Consider the following 23,327-nt stretch of genomic DNA (forward strand, 5'->3'; position numbering starts at 1 on the left):
CGCTCTTAATTTACTGTCATTCAAAACATAACGCCAAAAACCCTACACATAATGACATAATATCCATCTAAAATAAAAATCTTGGAAAAGAATAAGGTATTAGCCACAATATTTGGCAATACCCATATCACACTCACATAATCATTCTGATAGCAAAATAAAAGGCATCCCCACATATTATATTACTTCCCCTCAACACCCAGATAGACATTACATGCGATACTCCTACACATCACAATACACTTCCTCCCCTGGTAAATCCATCTTTAGTGGTTTTTGATAAACTAAGTGAGAGTGAGAGAGAAAATGAAAAAGATAAAATTGATATTATTACTCATAAAGAGTTAGATAAACTGGTTCAATTTAGTAAAAACTAATCGCCCTTACAGCATATACATTGTTGTCTAATATGAAACAAAATTGCTTGCACAGTTGTGTATTTACATACTCCAATACCCCCCCCCCCCCCTCAAACTCAAGGGGAAGAGTTTTTAGAGGAAACACTCTTCACATTGAGTTTGCCGCAAAGAACTTCAAACCTTGAGGTAGAGAGAGGCTTAGTTAGAATGTCAGCCCACTGATCCAGAGCTGGAACATGAACAATAGTGAGCTACTTGGCCAAAAAAATTTCTCTGACAAAAAACACATCAATTTCCATGTGTTTAGTTCTGCTATGAAAGAGTGGATTATGAACAAGGGAGCCTGCAATCTGATTATCACAAAAAAATAATAGGAGTAGTGAAAGAGACTTGTAACTCTGTCAGCAAAGCATAAATCCAGGTTAACTCAGTGGAAGTTTGAGTTATGCTGTGATATTCAACTTCTATGTTGGAACTGGCAGTAACTTTTTGTTTGCAAGACCACCAAGATATCAAATTTGGACTAAGAAAGATGGCAACTCCTGAGGTTGAGCGCCTATCATCCACATCAGACGCCCAGTCGGCATCACAGAATGCTCGAATATTCAAGGGCTTTGCAATAGAGGTGGGCTGAAGTAGCAGACCATGAGACAAGGTCCCTTTGAGGTATCTTAAGATTCTTTTCACCACTGTCCAGTGAGAATCTAGAGGAGCAACCATAAATTTGCAAACTTTGTTCACAACAAAACTGATGCCAGGTCTAGTAAGGGTAGCATATTGCAATGCACCAACCACAAACCTGTATAAATTAGGATCATGAAAAGACAAATGAAGACTAATGCAATTCCTTCATTTCTAAGTGAGCTACCATTGCTCTTCTGTATGTAGCTTCTGGAATATATATACAAGTTGATCTTAACTAGGCTTGCATGAATGTCACAGCCAAGGAAGATGGTGAGAACAAATGACAAAAAGGAAGAGGTTTGTGGTAGAGGATTATTAGACCAGGTGTTCTCTTGGTCCATCTCCAATATTCTTAATCAAAATCTATATCAAAATCAGGTTCGATCATCCCACTCATCAAAAGTTTCTTCTATAGCTTTTGGATTTTTTTTATACTATTGTGTCTTTTCAAATTAAATGAGTGCTTAATTTTTTTTTGTTTTTTATTTATTTTATTGAATGTTTGGTGAGACATGTTTTTCTTTCAAGGCTTACAGAACATTGGTCCTAACCCTACAGAAAAGTGGTGGGTTGCAATGGGCCATAAGCATGAAAAATTATTCTAATAACGACATCGGTTTTAGTGTAAAACCATCTTAGAAAATCAATCATTTTAAGACGGTTTTGATTTGAAAAACATCTTAGAATGATACCCTTCTAAGATGGTTTTCAAGTCAAAACCTTCTTAGAAAAGTTGTCATTTTAAAATGATTTTGACTTGAAAACCTTCATAAAAGCAAATGTTTTTTCAAAAAAAAATTCTAAGACAGTTTATTTAAAAAACCGTCATGTACCTATATGAAGACGGTCAATTAACTGTCGTGAAAAGTATTAACTTTCCATGACATAACTTTCAAAGATGGTTCAAAACCCTCTTTGCAAGGCCATTAAAATCATCGTTGAATCTGTTATTTTTAGTAATGCTTTACATGTAACACGTAAAAACCTTGTATATGTTGTTCACTTACGGTACTTATAGTTGGCTTTTTGAAATCTTTTATATACTAATTGCTTGTTTTAATGTTTAGGGTGAAAAATGCTCTTCCCATTATATGCTTTGATATGTGAAAAATTGTTGAAATCTTTGAAGTCTCGATGAATACTTTAGAAGTATGCCTATAAATACAAGAGACCTTCTTGACCATGATCGAATTGTTGAAACCTTGTATCTTGTATTCAAAGCTCTCAAAAAATTTAAAGTTCTTTATGTGTAGAAGGATTAAGACTTAAACATTGTAACTTTTGTCAGATAAATGCAATATAGTTAATTAACCTTACCCTTACCTTTGTCTTAGTGATTTAGGTTAAGCTTGGAGAGGCTTTGAGAGAAAGAATACTTATTATGTTGTTTGGAGAGAAAAGTTAAAGACTAGTTAGTTGTTAGCTTGAAAACTCGAAGGTATGTCAAGAATTAAATGTATTCTCAATGAGAGATGAACCACAATAATTTTTTCTTGTGTGTTTTTTTATCTCTTTTATTTCTTACTTATAACATGTTTTAATATTGTGTTTCAAATATATCTTTTAATCTTCATATCTATTTATAAGTTTCTTGAGGTTAAAACACATACAAAAATTAAAAGTTATCTTTTGCATCGTATTGTTGGTAAGACGATACATAGTATTTCAAAAAGATTTGTCAAAATTTTTAAAAACATAATTAACCCACATTTTATGTTACTCTATCACACACATACGTCTAAATAAAATGACGATGACCATGCTAATAGAAGCTACTGCTCACTACTTAGCTTATTGATGTCTTATCAATTCATGATAAGCAAAAGTGCACAACCAATTATTATCTCATGTTCAAGCATTCCTTTCCATCTTCCACACACCTACCTCATCGTTTTCATCTCTCATTCCATTCTCTTCAAAAATCCGTTACCCATTGCTTTCGTCATCAATCAATTAAATTCTTAACCAATATTAATTAAACATGTCATTACATTCTTAATGCAACACTTATACTTAATTAGTTACTAGTAAAAAATTAAAATATCAAGAAAAAAATTTAAAAAAACAAATAATATATGTACAATTTTAAAATATCAATAGTAAATAAAAAATTTCAAAATTATACCTATCATGATTCTTTTTGGTTTATTACTAAATACACAATCCAATTCCAAATGCATAAGAGTATTAATAAATTACCAATCTCTTCCTTTGACTATTAAAACCTTCGTTCCTATATATAAGGCTCTTTCAACTAATTTACACCCTTTAAGACAAGTAGTTAATTTAATCAATCACATTAAATTTGTTAATTATTTATACTACTCTTCCAAAATTACTCTTCATTTCTCTCTCCACTTAATTGTTTCTCACTAAGGAGTAATTAATGTTTTGAGAGAGAATACTATAATTAATTAAGGATATTATAGGATAAAAATAATTAATGCACCATACTTTAGTAGATGGCCTCATAAAAAAGGACAAACAATAAAGTGAAAAAGATCTTATATATAGGGACAAAGATATTAAATTGGAACAATCACACACCAATTAATCTATGCAATCGATATTAGTTTTTGATTGATTGGTTAACAATGTGAAAAATTAAACTCAATTTAGAATTGAAGACAAAGATCCATACATAATTTTGAATTCTAAATTGTTTTATATCATTAAAGAGAATAGTTTCCTAATGGAATGATTCTCCTAAAACCGAAAAAGTTTGAATATGGGGAAATATTCATAAACTTTAAAAGATTATCTAAAGAAAAATTAATGTTATCCAGACTCGATCCTAGTCATAACAAAACTCGAGTCAACCACTTAACAAGGTTTTGAGTTTTTGCAAACAAATGGGTGGGTCAAGAGTTGACTCGTTGTCCACCTTTCGCTAGACTCCTTCTTGATGCAACACTCAACAAAGTTGCAAAATTCTGGTGATGCAGTCTCTGGGGGGCTCGATGGTTCATCAAAGCAAATGACGCATATAAGAGTGGCCCAATTGGGCCTTTGACCCTCTTGAAGTAATGGGAAGTGACCCACATAGAGTTCAAAAAGTGTCAAACCCAAACTCTATACATCAGCATCAAAACCATTATATTTCCCACCATACGCATTTGAGTTGAATCGTTTAGGGCTCATGTATGCATACGTGTCGACATATGAATTACATATTTCATGTGACTCATGACTTTGTTGACTCCAAAGTCAATAATCTTAACCTTCCCTTGAGTGTTTATGATAATGTTTGCGGGCTTGATGTCACGATGCGCAATGTTGTGTGCGTGAAGGTATGCAAGGCCATTAAGGACTTCACACACCATTGTCACAAGTTACTCTGCAAAGAATATGCTGTTGATGGTAAGGGCAGTCTCGAGGGAGCCACCGCCCATGTACTCCATGAGGATTGCCACATCACCGATGGGCATCTCGAAAGAGCTATGAAAGTGATCCACATGGAGGCAATCAATGGTACGACGAAGAATTGATGCTTCTAAGAGTGCATGACAGTGTGTGATGGCGTCAATTTCACCATGGATGATCTTCAACTCGTAAGTGATGGAGGTGACTTTATGGTAGACCTTGTAGACGGTTCTGCCATTTCCATGGCCGAGAATAATGAGTTTCGCAAGGTCATCAATGGTGATGGCATCATTGGTGGTGCGTTTGGTGGTGGTGAGGGTTAAGTAAAGGGGGAAGTGGGGGCGACACTGAATAGGCTTAGAGATGGGGAGGCAGAGGTTAGGGTGGCGACGACGAATAAGGGCCATCATAGTAGTTGAAGGGCAAAGAAAGTGAAATTGAAAATAAAAGTACAATGTAGATTTGATAAGTGTGAGGGGTATATATTAAGCAAACGGGATACATAATGATGGCTTTAAAAGGCAAATGAACAAATATGGGAAGGAGACCCACTTTGTGAATCATTGTTCATGGTAATATGCAATGGATGTGGGTAACTTCTTGAGCAAAGCTTGTTTTATTTTCTTGATTTGCATGCAACAAATTTAGTCTTCCTTTCACAATTTTTGGCTTCTCAATTTTATCTTTCATTTCAAAATTTAATACATGATTTTGAATTTGATGACACATCAACATTTAATTTTGAGATTTGTTATCTTTTAAAGAATTAATTTACTTTTTATGGAGTCCTAAGATATAAAATTTAATGAGTTAGTCCTGAAATGGGTAATTCAGATCCTCGAGAAGACTAATTTGAGGCATTGCACATGTCAAGCAATTTACAAGCCTTAACTTGGTTTGTGTTAGAGTGGCATAACATAAGCATTAGTGGGTATGTAAAAGATTTTTTCTTTTGGAGTGAGAGTTTAAAGTCTAGAAAAAACTCACTCATCCCTAGCTATGGGGTGATGTGTTAATATGCATCTAACTATTTATTAGGAATGTGTTATCCAAACTTAGAGAAATGTATGTTTGATTGGTCAGTCGTGTTATAGAATCATTATAAAGTGATGCAAATCCTTATCATGTTAAGATATCTAACCTAGCATTTCTGTAAAAACAATAATTTGATTATATTTCATTTTTAGTTGTATTTGAAGAAATCAAGTTGTATCTTTTAATTGTTATCAATAAAATTGTTTTACAAAAAGATTTTTTAATTTGTAAAAAAGAATCTCTAAATCCCACTATTAAGCTAATGAAAAAATTGACTTACAAAATAGTTGACAAATTAAGTTGTTATAAGTTTTATCACTCATAATAATTTTACACTGCTCAAGTAACATTATCTCCGTAAAAATACATTTGCCTATATAAAAAAACTAACTACCTAATTAACTTGGTTTTATTATTGAATTATAAAAATAAAAATAGTAAAATCTTATTCCCTATATTATTTTTCAATTAACGTTTCTCATTAATGGGTATTTTTTCGTGAAAAGAAATTACTTTTATTCACTATATGTGATCCTAAATTAATTTATTTTTAAATAATATTATATTTTATTAATATATTTTTCAGTGAAAAGAAATTATAATGTATTAACTAAAAAGTTTTAAATTGTACCTGTGATTTCATCGGATCCTTAATAATGAGAAAAATACTAAGATAAAATGTTGTGGATACAGATACAATTGTGATCACAAAAATCTTGATGATTGCAAATCATTTTTTAAAGCCTAAAATATTATTTTAGTCACTTATGTATTTAGTAATTTTTCTTTGGTAATTTATGGTTAATTTTTTTTTTGATTCTTTAAGTTTGCAATATTATCCAAAATAATCCTTCTTGTTAGTTTGGTATTAATATCGTTAGCATTTTAAAATAATTAATTTTAATATAATAACAATAAAAATGTCATTATTAAAATTAATTATTATAATTAATTAAACATAATGATGAATTGGCTAAAAAATAATGATGGATTTTAACTGTCTCAATCTTTTTTATTAATTTTTATAAAATATTTATTTTGATTCTTTAATTTTATAATATTATCTAAAATAGTCCTTCTCTTAGTTTGATATTAATATCGTTAGTGTTTTAAAATAATTAATTTTAATATAATAGCAATAAAATGTTATTATTTAAATTAATTATTATAATTAATTAAACATAATCATGAATTGACTTTTATAATATAAATTTATTAACTTTTATAATAATAATTTTACATTATTTTAGAAGAAAAAATAACTAATAAATTTAAAAGTTACATCAATGTTAAGATTGATTAACAATGAATGCTTTTTCACACTAATAATATATGTTTATTAAACTTTTATTTCAAACCATTAAAAATATATCTTTTACTTTTCTCTCAAGGACTCTACTACAAGACATAAATTTATGAGTTTAGACCCATGCTAAAATACAAAAACTAAATTAAAATTACACAAATAATACATGTGCCAAAATATTTACCAAAATGATACAAATTACTTTTCCTAGAAAAAAAATTGATCATCCCTAAACCGATTTCTCAATGTGCATCCAAATTTGTTTTTGCTTTCAATATTGGGAAATTGGTTTTAATTCTATTTTTTTATTTTTAAATTTTGTTTTTTCCTTTACATTGTTTTTTCAACGTGTCATTTATTTATTTTATTTTTTTAATTGTATATATTTTTCATTATTTTCTACAGTGAATTTCCATTTTCTTTTCATTTCTATTTTTTAAAAAAAATATTTTAATCTTTCTATAAATAAATAATTTGTCAATAAATTTTTTATTTAATCCACAACTGTAATTTTACTAAAAAAATAGATTAAGTTAACAATGAAATAAAATAAAATTACAAGCAATACAACATAATATTAAAATTAACGTTGTTTTGACTAAGAATTAAAATAACAAACAGATATAAGATTAAAATTAATATTGTTGACTTGATCTTGTATTTCCAACACGATGAGAATATTTGTTTCTAAAATGACCTAGGTTGTAACACATGAGACATCTTTTTATTAAATTTAGTTTCCTCGTATCTATTTTGGTGTATATAGGAGAGTTTTGAACGACCTTTAATTTTATTTTTTTTTTGTATATTTGGACATCATTTTGAAGAATTATTATCATTTTAATATGTGAAACTTATATCATCATATTCATCTATAGAACTAAACTATTACTTAGTTAATAAAATATCATAAATATGAATAAAATGACACAAAAATCACCTCCATGCAAACATTTAAAGGAATTAACTAATTTCTATGACTAATATATTTTAAAAAATAAATCATAAAATTGGAAACTAAAAGGAAATAAAAATAAAAATTGTTTTAAAAATAAAATATACAATTAAGAAAACAAATAAAAAATAAATGGCACGTTAGAGAATTGGTTCTCCACAAACCAATTTCCTATGTTCCGCAGGAAAAAAAATTAAAGGTGGGACAGTGAGAAATCGGATTGGGCACCGAATTTTCAATGGCAATTCTAATCTGTATCATTTTGATAAATAACACTTGTAGTTATAGTATGGATTCAGTATGTTTTTGGTCTCTTAGTTATAGTATAGATTCACTATGTTTTTTGTCTCTTAAAAAAATTGATTGGTCATAGTTTATTATTTTTTTTCTGTCATTGATTTTGATCTTTGCCATCAAATTTTGGCATTAAATAATAACGGGTCATTAATTTTATTATGATTATACTGATAATAAAATTTCTGACAGTTTTAACTGCTAGAAAATGCTTGTTAAAGCTTTTTTAAAGGTATTGAAACTTCTGGCGGTGTAAACCCCCACAAAATAGCTTGACGCCAGCTAATCATCTCACACCAGAATAATCAAACTCTTCCATTGTTTTCCTTATGCGAACTCACAAAATCACAAATGCAACAACATTATTCATCGAACCAAATCCCAAAATAAATCCAATTACAAATGGGTTCTAATTCTCAGATTCATCAACACTTGGTGTTATTCTCACTAGTGATTCTACCATGATATCACCACAACTTTTAGATTTTTAGAACGTGAGTCTATGTCTAATTTAATCCAAAAATTATCGTGAGTATTACTCCTCACTTATATATTTTAACTTATCTTTAGACATGTACTTGTGTGCTTTTTTCAAATACATTTCCTCACATAACATTTCTTGGTGCATAGATAACATGAACTTGGTGCATAGATAACATGGGGGTGGTCAAATGAGTTGTATATATACTTATCCTACAACTGAGGAATTTATTTTACCAATTCATTCTGTTAACAATGACAGTGACCTTGCTCGCAGACCTATGACGGAAACAACGAATGAAACACCGTTCGAAAGATATCGAGACTCGTCAGACCTTGTAGTGATGAAAAGAACGAGGGTGACGATGATGATTCAGATAAGGAGGAGGTGAGCGTGGAGTTAGATTTGATGATTTTCCCAAACCCAAACCCGAATCTCTGCGCTGCTGCCACTGATTTCCCCAAACCTGCACAACACAATGTTCAGCGACGCGAACTATTTGCCAGCCATCGCTCTACTCCGCGACAACGACCGCTTTATCTGGATTTGGAGTTTCAATTCATTTTGAGGTTGGATTCAGGATCTAAATCCATGTCGCCACCAATAAGAGGAAGATGAATTTTTTGGGTTTGAGTTGGGTTTGGAGTTTCAGATTTGATTTTTTTCCCTAGATATGTATTTGATCTACGATGTTATCGAGCTTACAATAGCACGCAAAGAAGAAAAATAAGCTAATCAGCACAACACAAGCCAGGTTTCGCAAAAGATTTGGTGTTCGATTAAAGGTGTGTGATGGATAAGCATGAGAGCTTTGGTGTTCGATGAAAGGCATGAGAGAGAAACCACTCGTAGACTAGTTGGTGGGTTCATGTTTGTTGATCAAGCATCTTCTGACCGTTTTAATCTCTAAGTATGACTATCACTAAAAACTAACATGTGACATTCATTAAAGTCGCTGCAACATCAATTAATGAGACTTAATGGAGAGACTAAAAATATTAATAGACACAAATATCATCAATTAAGATTGATCAATTTTTTTAAGACAAAAAATATAAAAAAAACTTAGGAACTAAAAACACGATTAACTCTTGTATTATTTGTGTAATTTTTCTTTTTTCTTTTTTATTTTGGAGTAGAAAACTCTAAATTTCCTTACTACCAAATAACTAAAATATCATTTTACACAATTACATTCTCGTTATATTCTCTCCCTCTCTCAATGGTATCTTCTCTTTATTCTCTAATGAGATTTTAAATCATTACTATCACTTTTTGTTCTTTATCGAAATATTCTCCTTTCTTTTCAACATTTTTTCTCGTTCTTGTGACCGAACTTTAAGAATGTAAACAATAATAAAACATATCACTTTACAGTTTACACGGTTACATTTTATCTATTTTTTCTGCTATAATTTTTTAAAAAAATATTATTATTTTGTCCAAACATGTGGCTTCCTCTTTTATTTCTCCCCCACGTTTTCTTCTTTATCATACAGGACAATGTTAAGCACACAAAACGTGAAGTGGTGCACACAAAAACTTCCAAATAAAATGACGACAGCCATGATGAGAGAAGCTAGTGCTCTAGTGCTCATTGCTCATCAACTTGACAACTCATAACAAAGTAATTAAAGTGCAAAACAAAGGATTGTTCCACGTTCATGCATTCCTTCCACCCTTCCACCTTCCACTCACCTACCTCATCGTTTTCACCTCGCAGTCCCACATCATTAATTCCAGCAAACCCATTGCCCATTGCTTTCATTATCAATTCAAATCATTTCTTATCCACCCAATATTGATCAAACAAACCACCCCATTCCATTCGAATTTGGATTATCTACTGCCCTTTCCCATTCTGTCCCTTTAAAATCATATAATTTTTATTCCATTCTCAATTTCACACTTCAATACAATACTTATGACTTAATTAGTTACCCGTAAAAATTCAAATATCAAACACAATTTTTTTTAAAATAATATATATACTAACATTATAAAATGATTGATGTTTAATTATAAATTAGTATTAGGGTAAGTTAATTGATGTTTATAATAATTATTTTTAAAATTATATATATTATGATTTCTGATAAATTTCTTTGATATTTAACATCAAGAATATCCTTCACAAGGAAGAAGTATATTCGAGTTAGATGTTTCAAAAACAACAAAACCCTTGGTTAATGGTGTAAAAAACTAAAAATTAGACTCAGTTTAAAATTGAAATAAAAGAGCAATAGATAATTCAGAATTTTAAATTCTTTTTATCATTGGCAAGCATAATTTACGTACAAAGGGAATGATTCTCTTAGACTCAGTTAAGAATTGAAAACAATAGAGCCGTAGATAAATAATTCAGAATTTTAAATTCCCTTTTATCATAATTTACAAAGGGGATGGTTCTCCTAAAACTGAAAAGGTTTGAATCCGGGGGAATATACACCAACTCAAAAAGGTGATTCCAAGATCCAAGTCATAACAAAAAAACAACCGGGTCAACCCACTTAACATGTATCCGGGTCATTGCACACAAACGGGTGGGTCAAGAGCTGAGCCGTCGTCCACCTTTCCCCGGACTCCTTCTTGAGGCAGCACTCCACGAAATCGCGAAACTCCGGTGACGCGGTCTCGGGGAGGCTCGGCGGGTCGCCGAAGCAAATTGCACACATAAGGGTAGCCCAGTCGGGTCTCTGACCCGCTTGAAGAAATGGGAAGTGACCCACATAGAGTTCAAATAGGGTCAAACCCAAACTCCAAATATCCGCAGCAAAACCGTTATAGTTCCCGCCATACGCTTCCGGGTCGAACCGGTCGGGACTCATGTACGCGCACGTGCCGACATAAGAGTTACACGCTTCGAGCGAGCGGCACATGAGTTTGCTGACTCCGAAGTCTGCAATCTTAACATCCCCTTCGGAGTTTACTAGGATGTTCGCGGGCTTTATGTCGCGGTGAGCGATGTTGCGCGCGTGGAGGTACGCGAGCCCCTCGAGGACGTCACGCGCCACCTTGGCGAGTCGCTCTTCCGAGAACGTGCCGCTGGCGGCGAGGGCGGTCTCGAGGGTGCCGCCGTCCATGTACTCCATGAGGATCGCCACGTCACCGGAGGGCTTTTCGAAGGAGCTGTGGAAGCGGACAACGTGGGGGCAGTCGGTAACGCGGCGGAGGATGGAGGTTTCCGAGAGGGCGCGGCGGCGCCTGGTGGCGTCGGTGTCGGAGTGGATGATCTTGAGCGCGTAGGTGGCGGAGGTGGCCTTGTGGCGGACTTTGTAGACGGTGCCGCCGTTTCCGTGGCCAAGGATGGCGAGCTTCTCGAGGTCGGCGGCGGCAATGGCGTCGCCGGAGGCTGGTTTGGCGGTGGTGGTGGGAGGGAGGGGGAGGGGGAAGCGGAGGCGGCGCTCGGAGGGCTCCGGGAGGGGGAGACGGAGGTTGGGGTGGCGGCGGTGGCGGACGAGGGCCATCACGGCGGTTGAGGGCGGACGAAATGAGAAAAAGAAAAGTGAAAAGGAAACGTAAAGTGAGGTGTGAATGGTGTGAGGGTTTTTATATAAGTGAGTGGGAAGTGAATGTGATGGTGGCTTTTGAGGAAGGAAAGAGGCTGGATATGGGAGTGGGACCCACTTTTTGAATCATTGTTCGTGATAAAATGCTTTGGATATGCATATGCTTCTGGAGCTGAGTTTTGTTTACTTTTCTTATTTTGCATGTGATAAAATGTAGCAGGCCTTTCACAGTTCCCAACTTCCTCACTCTTATCTTCAATTTTTAAATTTTATATGATTTTGAATTCAATAGTCTAGGTATGAATTATTAATAAACAAAAAGTCTAGGTATGAATTTTGAGATTTTTTTTACTTTTTTTAAAGAATTTTAGCTTTTATGGATTACTTTGTTTTAAAAAGTTAAATAACTGGTCTCTATACTTTTACAATTGATATCATTTAGTCTCTATAATATGAAAGTGAATTTTTTTAGTTCATATCTAGTTTACATTTAATTTTTTTTTTATTTTTTATAGTTTAAAAATGATATTTTTAGACCTTATAATTTACATTTTTATTTTCTTTTAGTCTTTATAGTTTGAAAGTGATCTTTTTAGTCTCCATAATTTATATTTTAATTACATTTTAATGCTTATTACAAAAGATGTATAAAATTAATTAGCTATAAATTAATTATAAATTATCAACTATTTTTTATTATAAATTATCTTGCGATAAATTAGTTACGAATTATTTTTTAATATTTTTGTAGTTAATTGTAATTGATAATATTACTTATATTTTGATGGTAAGAACTAAAAATAAATTAAAATATAAAATATATGGACTAAAAAGACCACTTTTAAACTATAGGGATTATAAGAAAATTAAAATATAAATTATAAAGACAAAAAAACCACTTTCAAACTATAAGGACTAAAAGAGAATTAAAATATGAACTATAGGAACTAAAAAAACTACTTTAAAACTATAAAGATTAAAAAAATTGCTTAAAACTATAGGAACTAAAATATATAAATAATAAAATTATAGGGACTAAATGAGTAATTAAACCTTTTTAAAATAATGATAGTTACTATTTACTTCAGGATATTGTGTTTTTTTACCCTTTACAGAATTTTAGTTTTTTATGGACCATCAGGTTTAAAATTAAGAGTAAATTATATTAATTACTCTTTAAAATTTTATAAAATTATATAAACATATTTGCTTTTTTAATTATTATAATAATTTCTTTTATAAGAAGTATTGATGTAATATATAAGAGAGTGTTAGTATAATATTTTTAAACATTAAGAAGATATTATTGTAACATATAAAAATATATTAATGTAATATTTTTAAACTAAAAGAGCTTTTAGTAGAATTACGTGTAATTTAATAAAACTAAGGATACGTGAGTATAATTTGCTCTAAAATTAATGATATTTTTTATTACTCTCAAAATTAGTAGGGGAGGGTCAGGTTCTGCGTGTTCTTAAGTAAACTACCAAAATTGTTTTCAACTTTGCCAAATTTATTATACTTTCATTTTTTTAAAATTTAATATAGGTGTTGTGTGCAATTTGAAAAAAGTTCAGAGGAAATGTGAGTATAATTTTCTTTAAATTTAATAGTATTTTTAGTTACTCTTAAAATTAGGCGTGTTGTTACGTGTAATTTGAAAAAATAAAATAAAAATACGAATATAATTTAATCTAAAATTAATGGTATTTCTAGTTACTCTTGAAATTAGAGGGGAGGATTCAGGTTCTGTATGCTTTAAGTAAATTATATACCAAAATTGTTTCTCTAATTAGACAAATTTATTATACTTTCATCTTATTAAAAAAGATTAATGTTTCATTTTGTTTTCACAGTGTTTGGCGGTTTCTAAGGTTTTTGTTTGTTTCCCTAAAAAAAAGTTTTTTTGTTGTTGAAAATATTATATTTCTTAGTTGTTGATCGCATATCATCATTACAGGTTAAACTAATTTCTTAACTACTCATACTATCATTTAATATTTTTTAAGAAATTAAATGCTACGATAATAAATATGGTATATGATTAATGATTAATATAGGGTTGAATACACGTGGCTAGCTGATTAAAAAGGTGGCTGTTACAAATATATTATGATAATATAATTAACTAATTATTTTATCAGTTAATAAATTTTATTTCAGCAGAAAAGAGTTAATATATTTTAGAGCAAATTATAGTAACACTTTTTGAAATTTCGTGCAATTACATAAATATTTAATGCTTTTTGAACTATTACATTTCTTTTTTTGAGAGTGTTAGTGTAAGATTTTAGAAGATGTTAGAAAGAATGTTTTTGTAATATTTTCGAACATATGAAGAAGTACTGATATAATGTTTTAAAACGTAAAGGAGTGCTAGTGTAGAAAATAAAAATAATAAAGAATGAAGTTATATATAATTTGATAGAAGTTCAAGATATATTAATGTAATTTATTCTATACTTTTATTTAGTTAATGTATTTTAGTTTTTAAGGACTTCTAATGTTTAAAATTAATGGTAGTTTGTAGTTACCCTTGAAATTAGTAGGGGATCGAGTATTCAGGTTCTTCATATTTTGATTTTATGTTTATTATACTTTCATCTTCCTAAAAAAATAATATTTATTGTGTTTTCATATTTTTTTTTGGTAGTTTTTAAGTTTTTTTCTTGAAAAATATTATATTTCTTAGTTGTCTATCACATGCATATCATCATTATAAGTTAAACCAGAATCTTAATTACTTATTATATCATTTAATATTTTTTAAGTTACAAGCTGGGATAAATATGATGTATAATTAATATATATAGGGATGAATACACGTGGCTAACTGATTAAATGAGTGGTTGTTACAAATAAATTATGATAATGTAATGAATTATAGTTAATAATTTTTTTTAGTTAATGTATTTTAATTTTTATGAACTCCCGAGGTTTAAAATTAATAGTAGTTTGTAGTAACCCTTGAAATGAGTAGGGGGATTCAGGTTATGCATCTTTTGATTTTAAGTAAACTATCAAAATTGTTTCCCTCCTTTGGCAAGTTTATTTGGTGGTGGTTATTCTAAAAAAAAGTATTTGGTGGTTTCTAAGTTTTTCCGGTTTTTTTAAACTATTATATTTTTTATTTGTTTATCACATATCTTCATTACAAGTTATAATTCATTTCTCAATTAATTATTCTATCATTTATTTTTTTTAAAAATTTAAAAACCGCGATAAATATCTCTTAAAAAAAGGGATAAATATGGTATATGATTAATATGAGGATGAATACACGTGGCTAGCCGATTAAAAGGGTGGTCGTTACTCGTTACAGATACATTATGATAATATAACTAATTATTTATTTAGTTAATACATTTTGTTTTTATGGACTTCTGAGGTTTAAAATTAATGGTAGTTAATAGTTCCCATCAGATGTTCATACGATTAGAGATTTCAAATCTTAATGCTTATACTTATTTAATTTCACCTACAAGATTATGATTGTTAATTAGGGATAAATATCTGATTGATCAAAGAATTAATTAATTAAGATTTAAATAAATTAGAAAATATAGTAGACAAATTAAGAAATCGAATTGAATTAAACACCTAAATTATAAAATGAACCTTAAATCTAACATTTTTCTAATTGCATTAAACTAATTTCTTTATGTTCTTGCATTTTGAAATAGAAAGCCTAAAATTATATTATTTTTTTGCTATCTTTCAACAATTAAATGTAATTTTTTAAAAACCAATCAATTATAAATTATTTTTAGTTCCCTTTAAAATTGTGTTAAATCAATTATGAATATACAACTTTTCGATTCTTGAAAATAATATCACCATCTACTTAGGACTCTGTTTCATATATATATATATATATATATATATATATATATATATATATATATAGTCTCATCACATAAACTAAAATGACCTAAAACAACACTTAATTTCAGAACCATCACGATGTTTCTCCAATTGATAAACATCTAAATTATTTTTTATTGCCGAAAAAATGTTCATGCTGCTTATCATTTTAAAACGTGGGAATCTTTTCGACCTGTTTTTATAATCGATCGAGAGGATTTAAATAGGACAACATATTTGCTTGGATGAGTATATATATAGCCAGAAGCCAAAAATAATAAGTCAATAAGCCAGAGAAGTCCGTTACAAGACAACTTTGTTTTTTTTATTTTCTGAAAAAAAAATACAATAGTCATAATAAATTATTATTGCTATAATAAGAAGTATTGTTGTATGGTGTGGGCTCATCAATAATTTGTCCAAGATTCCAACTTCCAAAGAAGACAAATCCCGAAAACATATATTACTAGTTACTTGTACAATGTTAGCTAGGCAATGGAGAGCAATTTTGCAATAGAAAAATACTAGTAGCATTCTTTGCAGCGGGCTGTAAATTTAAACATTATCATCATCATTAGGTTCTTTGTTAACCAATATTCTTGAGATACTGGTTAAGAATTTAAAATATTTTTCTATTAAAGTTCACATTGAAAATACATTAAAAATCACGGTAAAATGACGCTTTTCATTTTAAATTTCTTCACTAATGTTCCTAAGATACTGACTAGCCTTTGTATTATTATTATTATTATTATTATTATTATTATTGAAAACTAAATAATGAGGAAAATGATAACTCAAAATTTAACATTACTCGATAAAAAAACCACCAATTAATCAATCCTATTTTATTAAAGTGTTGGTGATCACTCAAAATTCGAATTAGGTAAGTGGTGAGTTTGATATGTGCAATTGGAATTGGGGGGAGTTAAATAGTTTGCATAATCGGTATCTGTGGAAACTGGTCCCAGAAATCAAGTTGCACAACTTGGCTGAGGGCTGCTACTGGATAGAGGTTGAAAACCGGCCATGCATTAAGATATATATTAATTAATGAACATAATAAAGTTGTTATTTTGTGAATGCAGATATGCAAGACTTTTTTTTAAAAAAATCGAGTAATGTTATATTTTTCCACAAATAAGAAATGTATTAAATAAAATATATATATTTAATGTTTTAAAAATACATTTGGTGCTTGCAGGTCATTTGGTGCACAATTATTCTAATTTAACTAGTAGTCATAACTTCAAGTTTTGAATATATAACTATATCAAATGTTTGGAAAAAAAACTTTGTTGTTTATAATATTTTACTTAAGTATAATTGCCTTCCCAAGGAAAAAATTGTAATCTATAAAAAAATGAAACATTTAAATATTTAATAATTACTATGAAAAAGAAGTAAGATGATGTTGCAAAAGAATTTAGATTTTTTTTTATATGTTCTATAATGCATATCTTGATATATACTCCTGACTCCTGTCTCTCTCCCTTTAAATTATTAACTAATGTTCATGCAGCACTATTACAAGCGTAACTTCTAACAATAGTTTTTTACTCAACACGTAAAAATGTTATTAATTTTTTTTGATAATATTTAAAAATATCGTTAAATATGAATAAATATTAATTTATTTTTGTGATATTTTATCAAATATCGTATATAATTCATGTCACTAAAATTTATATTATAAGTGAATTCTAATTAAATTTAAATAGAATTTATATCAACACACGTGTATTTTAACTTTTGGTTTTTTTGTTACAGTTTGTTAAAAAAAGTTTGTTAGATCTTTGAGAACAAGGGAAAGACACCTCTGTGTATATATACTCGATCCTATAATATATCAATTTTCAATTTTTTTCAATGAATAATATAATTTTCTCCAGAACTTAATATGGTATTAGAAGTGTAAATTCCGCAACCTTCTTCCTTTATTCATCTTTCATCTCCAAAGTTCTTCAACCATTCGAGCATTCTACCATGGACGATCCATATGATCCTTACATCATCATAATGTTGATAGTCCTGGTTTGATTCTCGTATCTCAGCCTCTCACATAGGAGAATTGGAACTCATGGAAACGAGCAATGCTCATGACTCTTGGTGGAAGAAACAAACTCAGATTTGTTGATGGAACAATTCCTCCACTTGATCCTAAAGATCCTTTGCATCATGTGTGGCTCCGTAACAACAACATTGTTGCATCATGGCTCATGAATTCCATTTCAAAAGAAGTTGCTGCAAGTGTCACCTATTCCTCAAATGCAACAACAATATGGAAGGATCTTGAGGATCGCTTCCAGCAAAACAATGGACCTCGCATCCTTCAACTAAAACATGATTTGTCAAATTGCTTGCAAGGTTCCCTCTCTATTTTGCAGTATTACACAAAGATGAAATCGATCTGGAAAGAACTCAGTGAGTACAAGCATGTACATCATTGTCACTATGGTGGTGTTCAATCACTCTTAGATCACTTTCATTTTGAGTATGTCCTGAAATTTTTGCTAGGCCTCAATGAAAGTTACAGTCAGATTCATGGCTAGATTCTCACCATGGATCCATTTCCCTCCATTCAACGTGCTTTCTCTCTGGTGATTCAAGAAGAAAAGCAGCGGGAGGTAAGTAATGTGCAAACTCCCTTGGATTCGCAATTGGCATGTGTTGTTCAAGGCTCTTAGAATTTGAAATCTGGCAACAAGAAGGACAAAGGTCATCCACTCTGCGCACATTGTGGTCTCCTTGGACACACCAAGGACAAGTGCTTCAAGATTATTGGATATCCTCCAGGTCACAAGAAGCACAAGAGCACGGTTAATCTTGTCAATGACAATCAAGGAGAGTCTTCAAACTCTTTCAACATTGCCCAATGTCAACAACTGCTGAATTTCATACAGAGTCAAATGGCTCGGGCAATGAATTCAGAGACATCACAGTCGGATCAATCAAATCTTGGTATGATCTTTTCAACTCTTGGTCAGTCTTCATGATCTTAAATTGTTTGATCAATATACTCTGTTGTCAAATAGAACTATCACACTTCCTAATAATTACAAAATAAATGTGAAAGCAATTGGTTCAGTCACTCTCACTCCTTCGATAGAACTGTCCAATGTTTTGTACATCCCTTAATTCCATGTCAATATAATTTCTGTCAGTTCTTTTATGTGCTCAAACACTAACTCGTGTATTTTTTTTTTCTGATAATTGTTTCTTGCTTTAGGACAAGCAATGGAACAGAGTGATTGGCAAGGGTAACCTCTATCAAGGTCTCTACCACTTCCAACCACACAGTGAATATGCATGTAGTTCCATGCACACTGCTATTTTGAGTCAATGTAATAATGTTGTAGATGCCAATGTTTGGCATGCCCGAATGGGACATTTATCAGACAATGTTCTAAAAATTCTCAGCAATAAAATTTCATTTCATATTCCAAAAGATTTTTCATCTAATTGTTTCTTAATTTGTCCTCTGTCAAAATTTAAACATTTGTCTTTTGATTCTCATAATAATTTTTCTGAGTCGCCTTTTGACTTGATCCACTGTGACATTTGGGGACCATTTCCTCATGACACTCACGATGGCAAGAAATATTTCTTAACCATCGTGGATGATAATTCACGGTACAATTGGGTTCATTTGATGAGAAACAAGTCTAAGGCACCACATCTATTACAAGCTTTCTTCAAGCTTGTTCAGACGCAATTTTCCAAAAGCATTAAGGCTGTGCGGTCTGATAATGTTAAAGAATTAGCCTTGATTGATTTTTTGCAGAATGTAGGAGTAGTTCACCAATTTTCTTGCCCACACAAACCCCAACAAAATTCGGTAGTAGAGAGGCACCATCAACACCTATTGAATGTAGCACATGCTTTAATGTTTCAAGCTCAGCTGCCAATTTATTTTTGGGGAGAGTGTATCCATGACAACTTACATCATCAACAGAACACCAAGCTCAAATCTGCAGAACCAGTCACCATATAAGTTGCTATATGGTAAAGTACCAGTCTATGATTTGATAAAGGTGTTTGGGTGCTTGTGCTATGCAGCCACTGCCCCTGCTCAAAGACATAAGTTCACTCCTCGGGCCACTAAATTTGTGTTCCTTAAGTATCCGTTTGGTTACAAAGGATACAAGCTCTATGATTTAGACAATTATAAATTCCTTATATCTAGAGATGTGACTTTCTAGGAAAATAGCTTTCCTTTTGCCACAAGCACATATACAACATCTGATCCGTTTCCAAACCTTGTTGTACCCAGACCTTTGCCTGACATGTTTCCTGATCCAAACCCCGCTCCTCAATCACCACCTGAACCTGAACCACAACTTGAGATAGAACCAGACCTTGCCTAACCTGATGTTCAACCCAATGCACACGTGGGAAGGTCAACCAGAGTCACTAGACCACCTACTCATCTTTGTGACTATGTCTCTAATGCCACTTACCCCATCCAAAATCACCTCATGTATGACAACCTTTCTCCAACTTACAAAGACTATGTGTTTAAAGTCTCAGAAATTTATGAGCCTCAGTTCTATCATCAAGAAATTCGATTTCTTGAATGGCGTCAAGCCATGAATGAGGAGATTCAGGCCCTTGAAATGAACAACACTTGGGTTGTTCAACCTCTACCACCCGGTAAGAGAACCATCAGTTGCAGATGGATTTATAAGGTCAAGTATAGAGCAAATGGCTCCCTTGATAGATACAAGGTCCTTCTTATTGCGAAAGGGTACACACAACAAGCATGGATCGATTTTTTGGACACTTTCTCACCTGTTGCCAAGCTCACGACAGTGAGAGTGCTTCTTTCCATTGCAGCTCACAGAAATTGGAACATGTTGCAGCTTGATATAAATAACACATTTCTCAATAGTGATTTGATTGAGGAAGTATACATGGACATGCCTCTTGGTTATCTTGTCAAGAATGATAACATGGTTTGTAAACTCACAAAATCTTTGTATGGTTTGCATCAAGCTTCCAGACAATGGTTTCACAAGTTCTCCACCACCATCCTTGATCAAGGATTTCAGCAATGCCCTACATATCACTCTTTGTTCACCAGAGGGAGTGGAGCAACTCTAGTCACATTGCTGGTGTACGTTGACGAAATTATCGTTGCTGGGCCAGATCAAAAGTTGATTGCTGAAATCCAACTAATGCTTGCCAAACACTTCAAAATCAAAGTGATTGATGATCTCAAGTATTTTCTAGGCTTGGAAATTGCCAAGTCTCCTCGTGGCATCCATCTTTGCCAACATAAATATACTTTGCAACTCCTGACTGACACCGACTTTGCAGCATCAAAGCCTCAATCTGTCCCTATGGATCCTAATTCATAGCTAAATGAAACTGATGGTGATCCATTGGAGGATGCCTCTCAATACCGTAGGCTAATAGGGAGGTTAATGTACCACATAATCTTGCGCCCAAACATCTCATTTGTCATTAATTGCTTGAGCCAGTTCATGTCCAAGCCGAGAACTCTTCATCTACATGCAATTTATCATCTGTTGCAGTACCTGACGTCCTCACCTAGCCAAGGCATTCTATTTCCCTCATCATCATCCATGCGGGTTTCTGCATATGTGGACGCCGACTAAGGCAGTTGCCAAGTCACCCGTCGTTCCACCACTGGTTTTTGTGTGTTTCTCGATTCATCACTCATTGCATGGAAGTCCAAGAAACAACCCATGGTGGCTCGTTCATCTACAAAGGCAGAATACAGAGCCTTAGCCATACTGACTTCTGAGCTTTTGTGGATTAAGCAACTGCTGCGATCTTTTGATATGACTTTATAGTCAAGTGTTGTTTTCTGCGATAGTAATTTTGCTATACAACTTGCAAGCAATCCCACATGCAATGAACGTTCGAAACACATTGATATAGACTGTCATTTTATCAGGGAACATGTCGAGACTGGCTTCATCAACCTTGTCCAAATCAAGTCTTAAGACCAATTAGCTGCTGATCCTATGACAAAAGCATTACACAGACCACTATTTCAATCCCTCATATCCAAGTTGGGTACTTTAGATATATATCTTCCAACTTGAGGGGGAGTATTAACACACACGTGTATTTTAACTTCCAATTTTTCTGTTACAATATGTTAAAAAATTGTTAGAAAAATTTGCTAGATCTTTGAGAACGAGGAGGAAACACCTCTATGTATATATATCCGGTCCAATAATGTATCAATTTTCAATTTTTTTCAATAAATAATATAATTTTTTCCGGAACTTAATAGTTTGTGTGTAATCTATTGTTTAATTAGAAGAACTGAAGAAGGTAGGGGTAGAGCTACTAGACTTCGGGTCCATCCGTCCTTTAAATATGTGGCAGCTGACAACGAGATGCATCATATCACAACGGCCAATACTTAATGTTCGTTGAAATTTTAAATATATTGCAACTTGAGTTGTAAGAATGCATGCATACAAAAGAAAAAAGAGACCAAAGAAATTTATGGCCTATTGTTTACGATTGAGGTGTCCCAATCTTAATTATTGTTCGGTATAAAGTTCGTTGCGTTTGCAATAGCGACAAGATTGCACTTAAGAGATGTATATATTGTATAAAATCATTGTAAATGGCGGACGTAAATGTGAGTTAATTGAGCTTAAGACTTTTTAAGCCAAGGAAATAAACCAAAAAAATATTTAAACGAATTTATCGCAATTAATCCTACTAGCCGCCAGTGTTAGGTATAGTTCTTTGAACCCAATGTGCGCTCACTGTCTTGATTACAAGAAATCAAAAACGACAACAGAAGGAAAACAATTCATGCTTTTGAGGAAAAGTCTTGAAGGACTAGTGTGTGAAAATAAGCAGAAAGTGATTCCTTTTTAATAACTGCTAAATTTCCACTTGATGAGTAATTGTCTTCAGAAAGATCTTCCGAAGTTCAGGACTAATTGAATAGTTGTAATGCCTTATATTTATAGTTTAGACATGTACAATAATATTTTTGGGTAAGTCTTTATTAATAGTTCTAACATATTATTTTACAATAATCTTGTTTCAGTTACGCTGTTCTAATTAATTAGGATAGGGTGACTGAAACAAGATATCTTTGTTGAAGAGAAAGACACTATATATAGGTCTCCTCCAAGCCATTAATTCATTGGATATATGAGTTAGACTTAACTCATGTTGTTATTGAGTTATAGTGTGTTTGGATTTTCACTGAAAGTTGGTTTGCACACTTTCCAAGTTGACTGAACGGAAAAGCCTGTGAGAGGAAGGATTGAATTGAAAGTGAAATCCAAACACACTATTGGATTGCAAGGCAGCTGTGGTCGTTCTAAGTTGGGGTCTTCATTGAGGACTGTAGAGGCCTTTTTATCCAATTACCAAACTTCTCAGTTGAATATTTTTTATAGACAGGCAAATGTAATAGCCCATGCTCTAGCTGAATGTCATGCTCGATCGTCTGTTCTATCATACTATCCAT

The 23,327-nt window shown here is 32.0% G+C and overlaps 2 protein-coding genes and 1 pseudogene across 2 annotated transcripts; 1 reads left to right on the forward strand and 2 right to left on the reverse strand.

The window, feature by feature from the left end:
• Positions 1 to 3,866: 3,866 nt before the first annotated feature.
• Positions 3,867 to 4,813, reverse strand: LOC100792760 (mitogen-activated protein kinase kinase 9-like; annotated as a pseudogene).
• Positions 4,814 to 10,830: 6,017 nt separating this feature from the next.
• LOC100778369 (mitogen-activated protein kinase kinase 9) lies at positions 10,831 to 12,031 on the reverse strand. The gene has a single exon (XM_003528937.5). It carries the CDS (start codon positions 11,942 to 11,944, stop codon positions 10,988 to 10,990), a length of 957 nt encoding a protein of 318 aa, XP_003528985.1. The 5' UTR covers positions 11,945 to 12,031; the 3' UTR covers positions 10,831 to 10,987.
• A 5,915-nt stretch (positions 12,032 to 17,946) lies between these two features.
• LOC102665263 (uncharacterized) lies at positions 17,947 to 18,405 on the forward strand. Its single transcript, XM_006584140.1, has one exon. The coding sequence runs from the start codon at positions 17,947 to 17,949 to the stop codon at positions 18,403 to 18,405; it is 459 nt and encodes a 152-aa protein (XP_006584203.1).
• Positions 18,406 to 23,327: the final 4,922 nt, after the last annotated feature.

The sequence above is a fragment of the Glycine max genome, chromosome 7 (assembly GCF_000004515.6).
Source record: "Glycine max cultivar Williams 82 chromosome 7, Glycine_max_v4.0, whole genome shotgun sequence".
In the NCBI taxonomy this organism is placed as follows: Eukaryota; Viridiplantae; Streptophyta; class Magnoliopsida; order Fabales; family Fabaceae; genus Glycine; species Glycine max.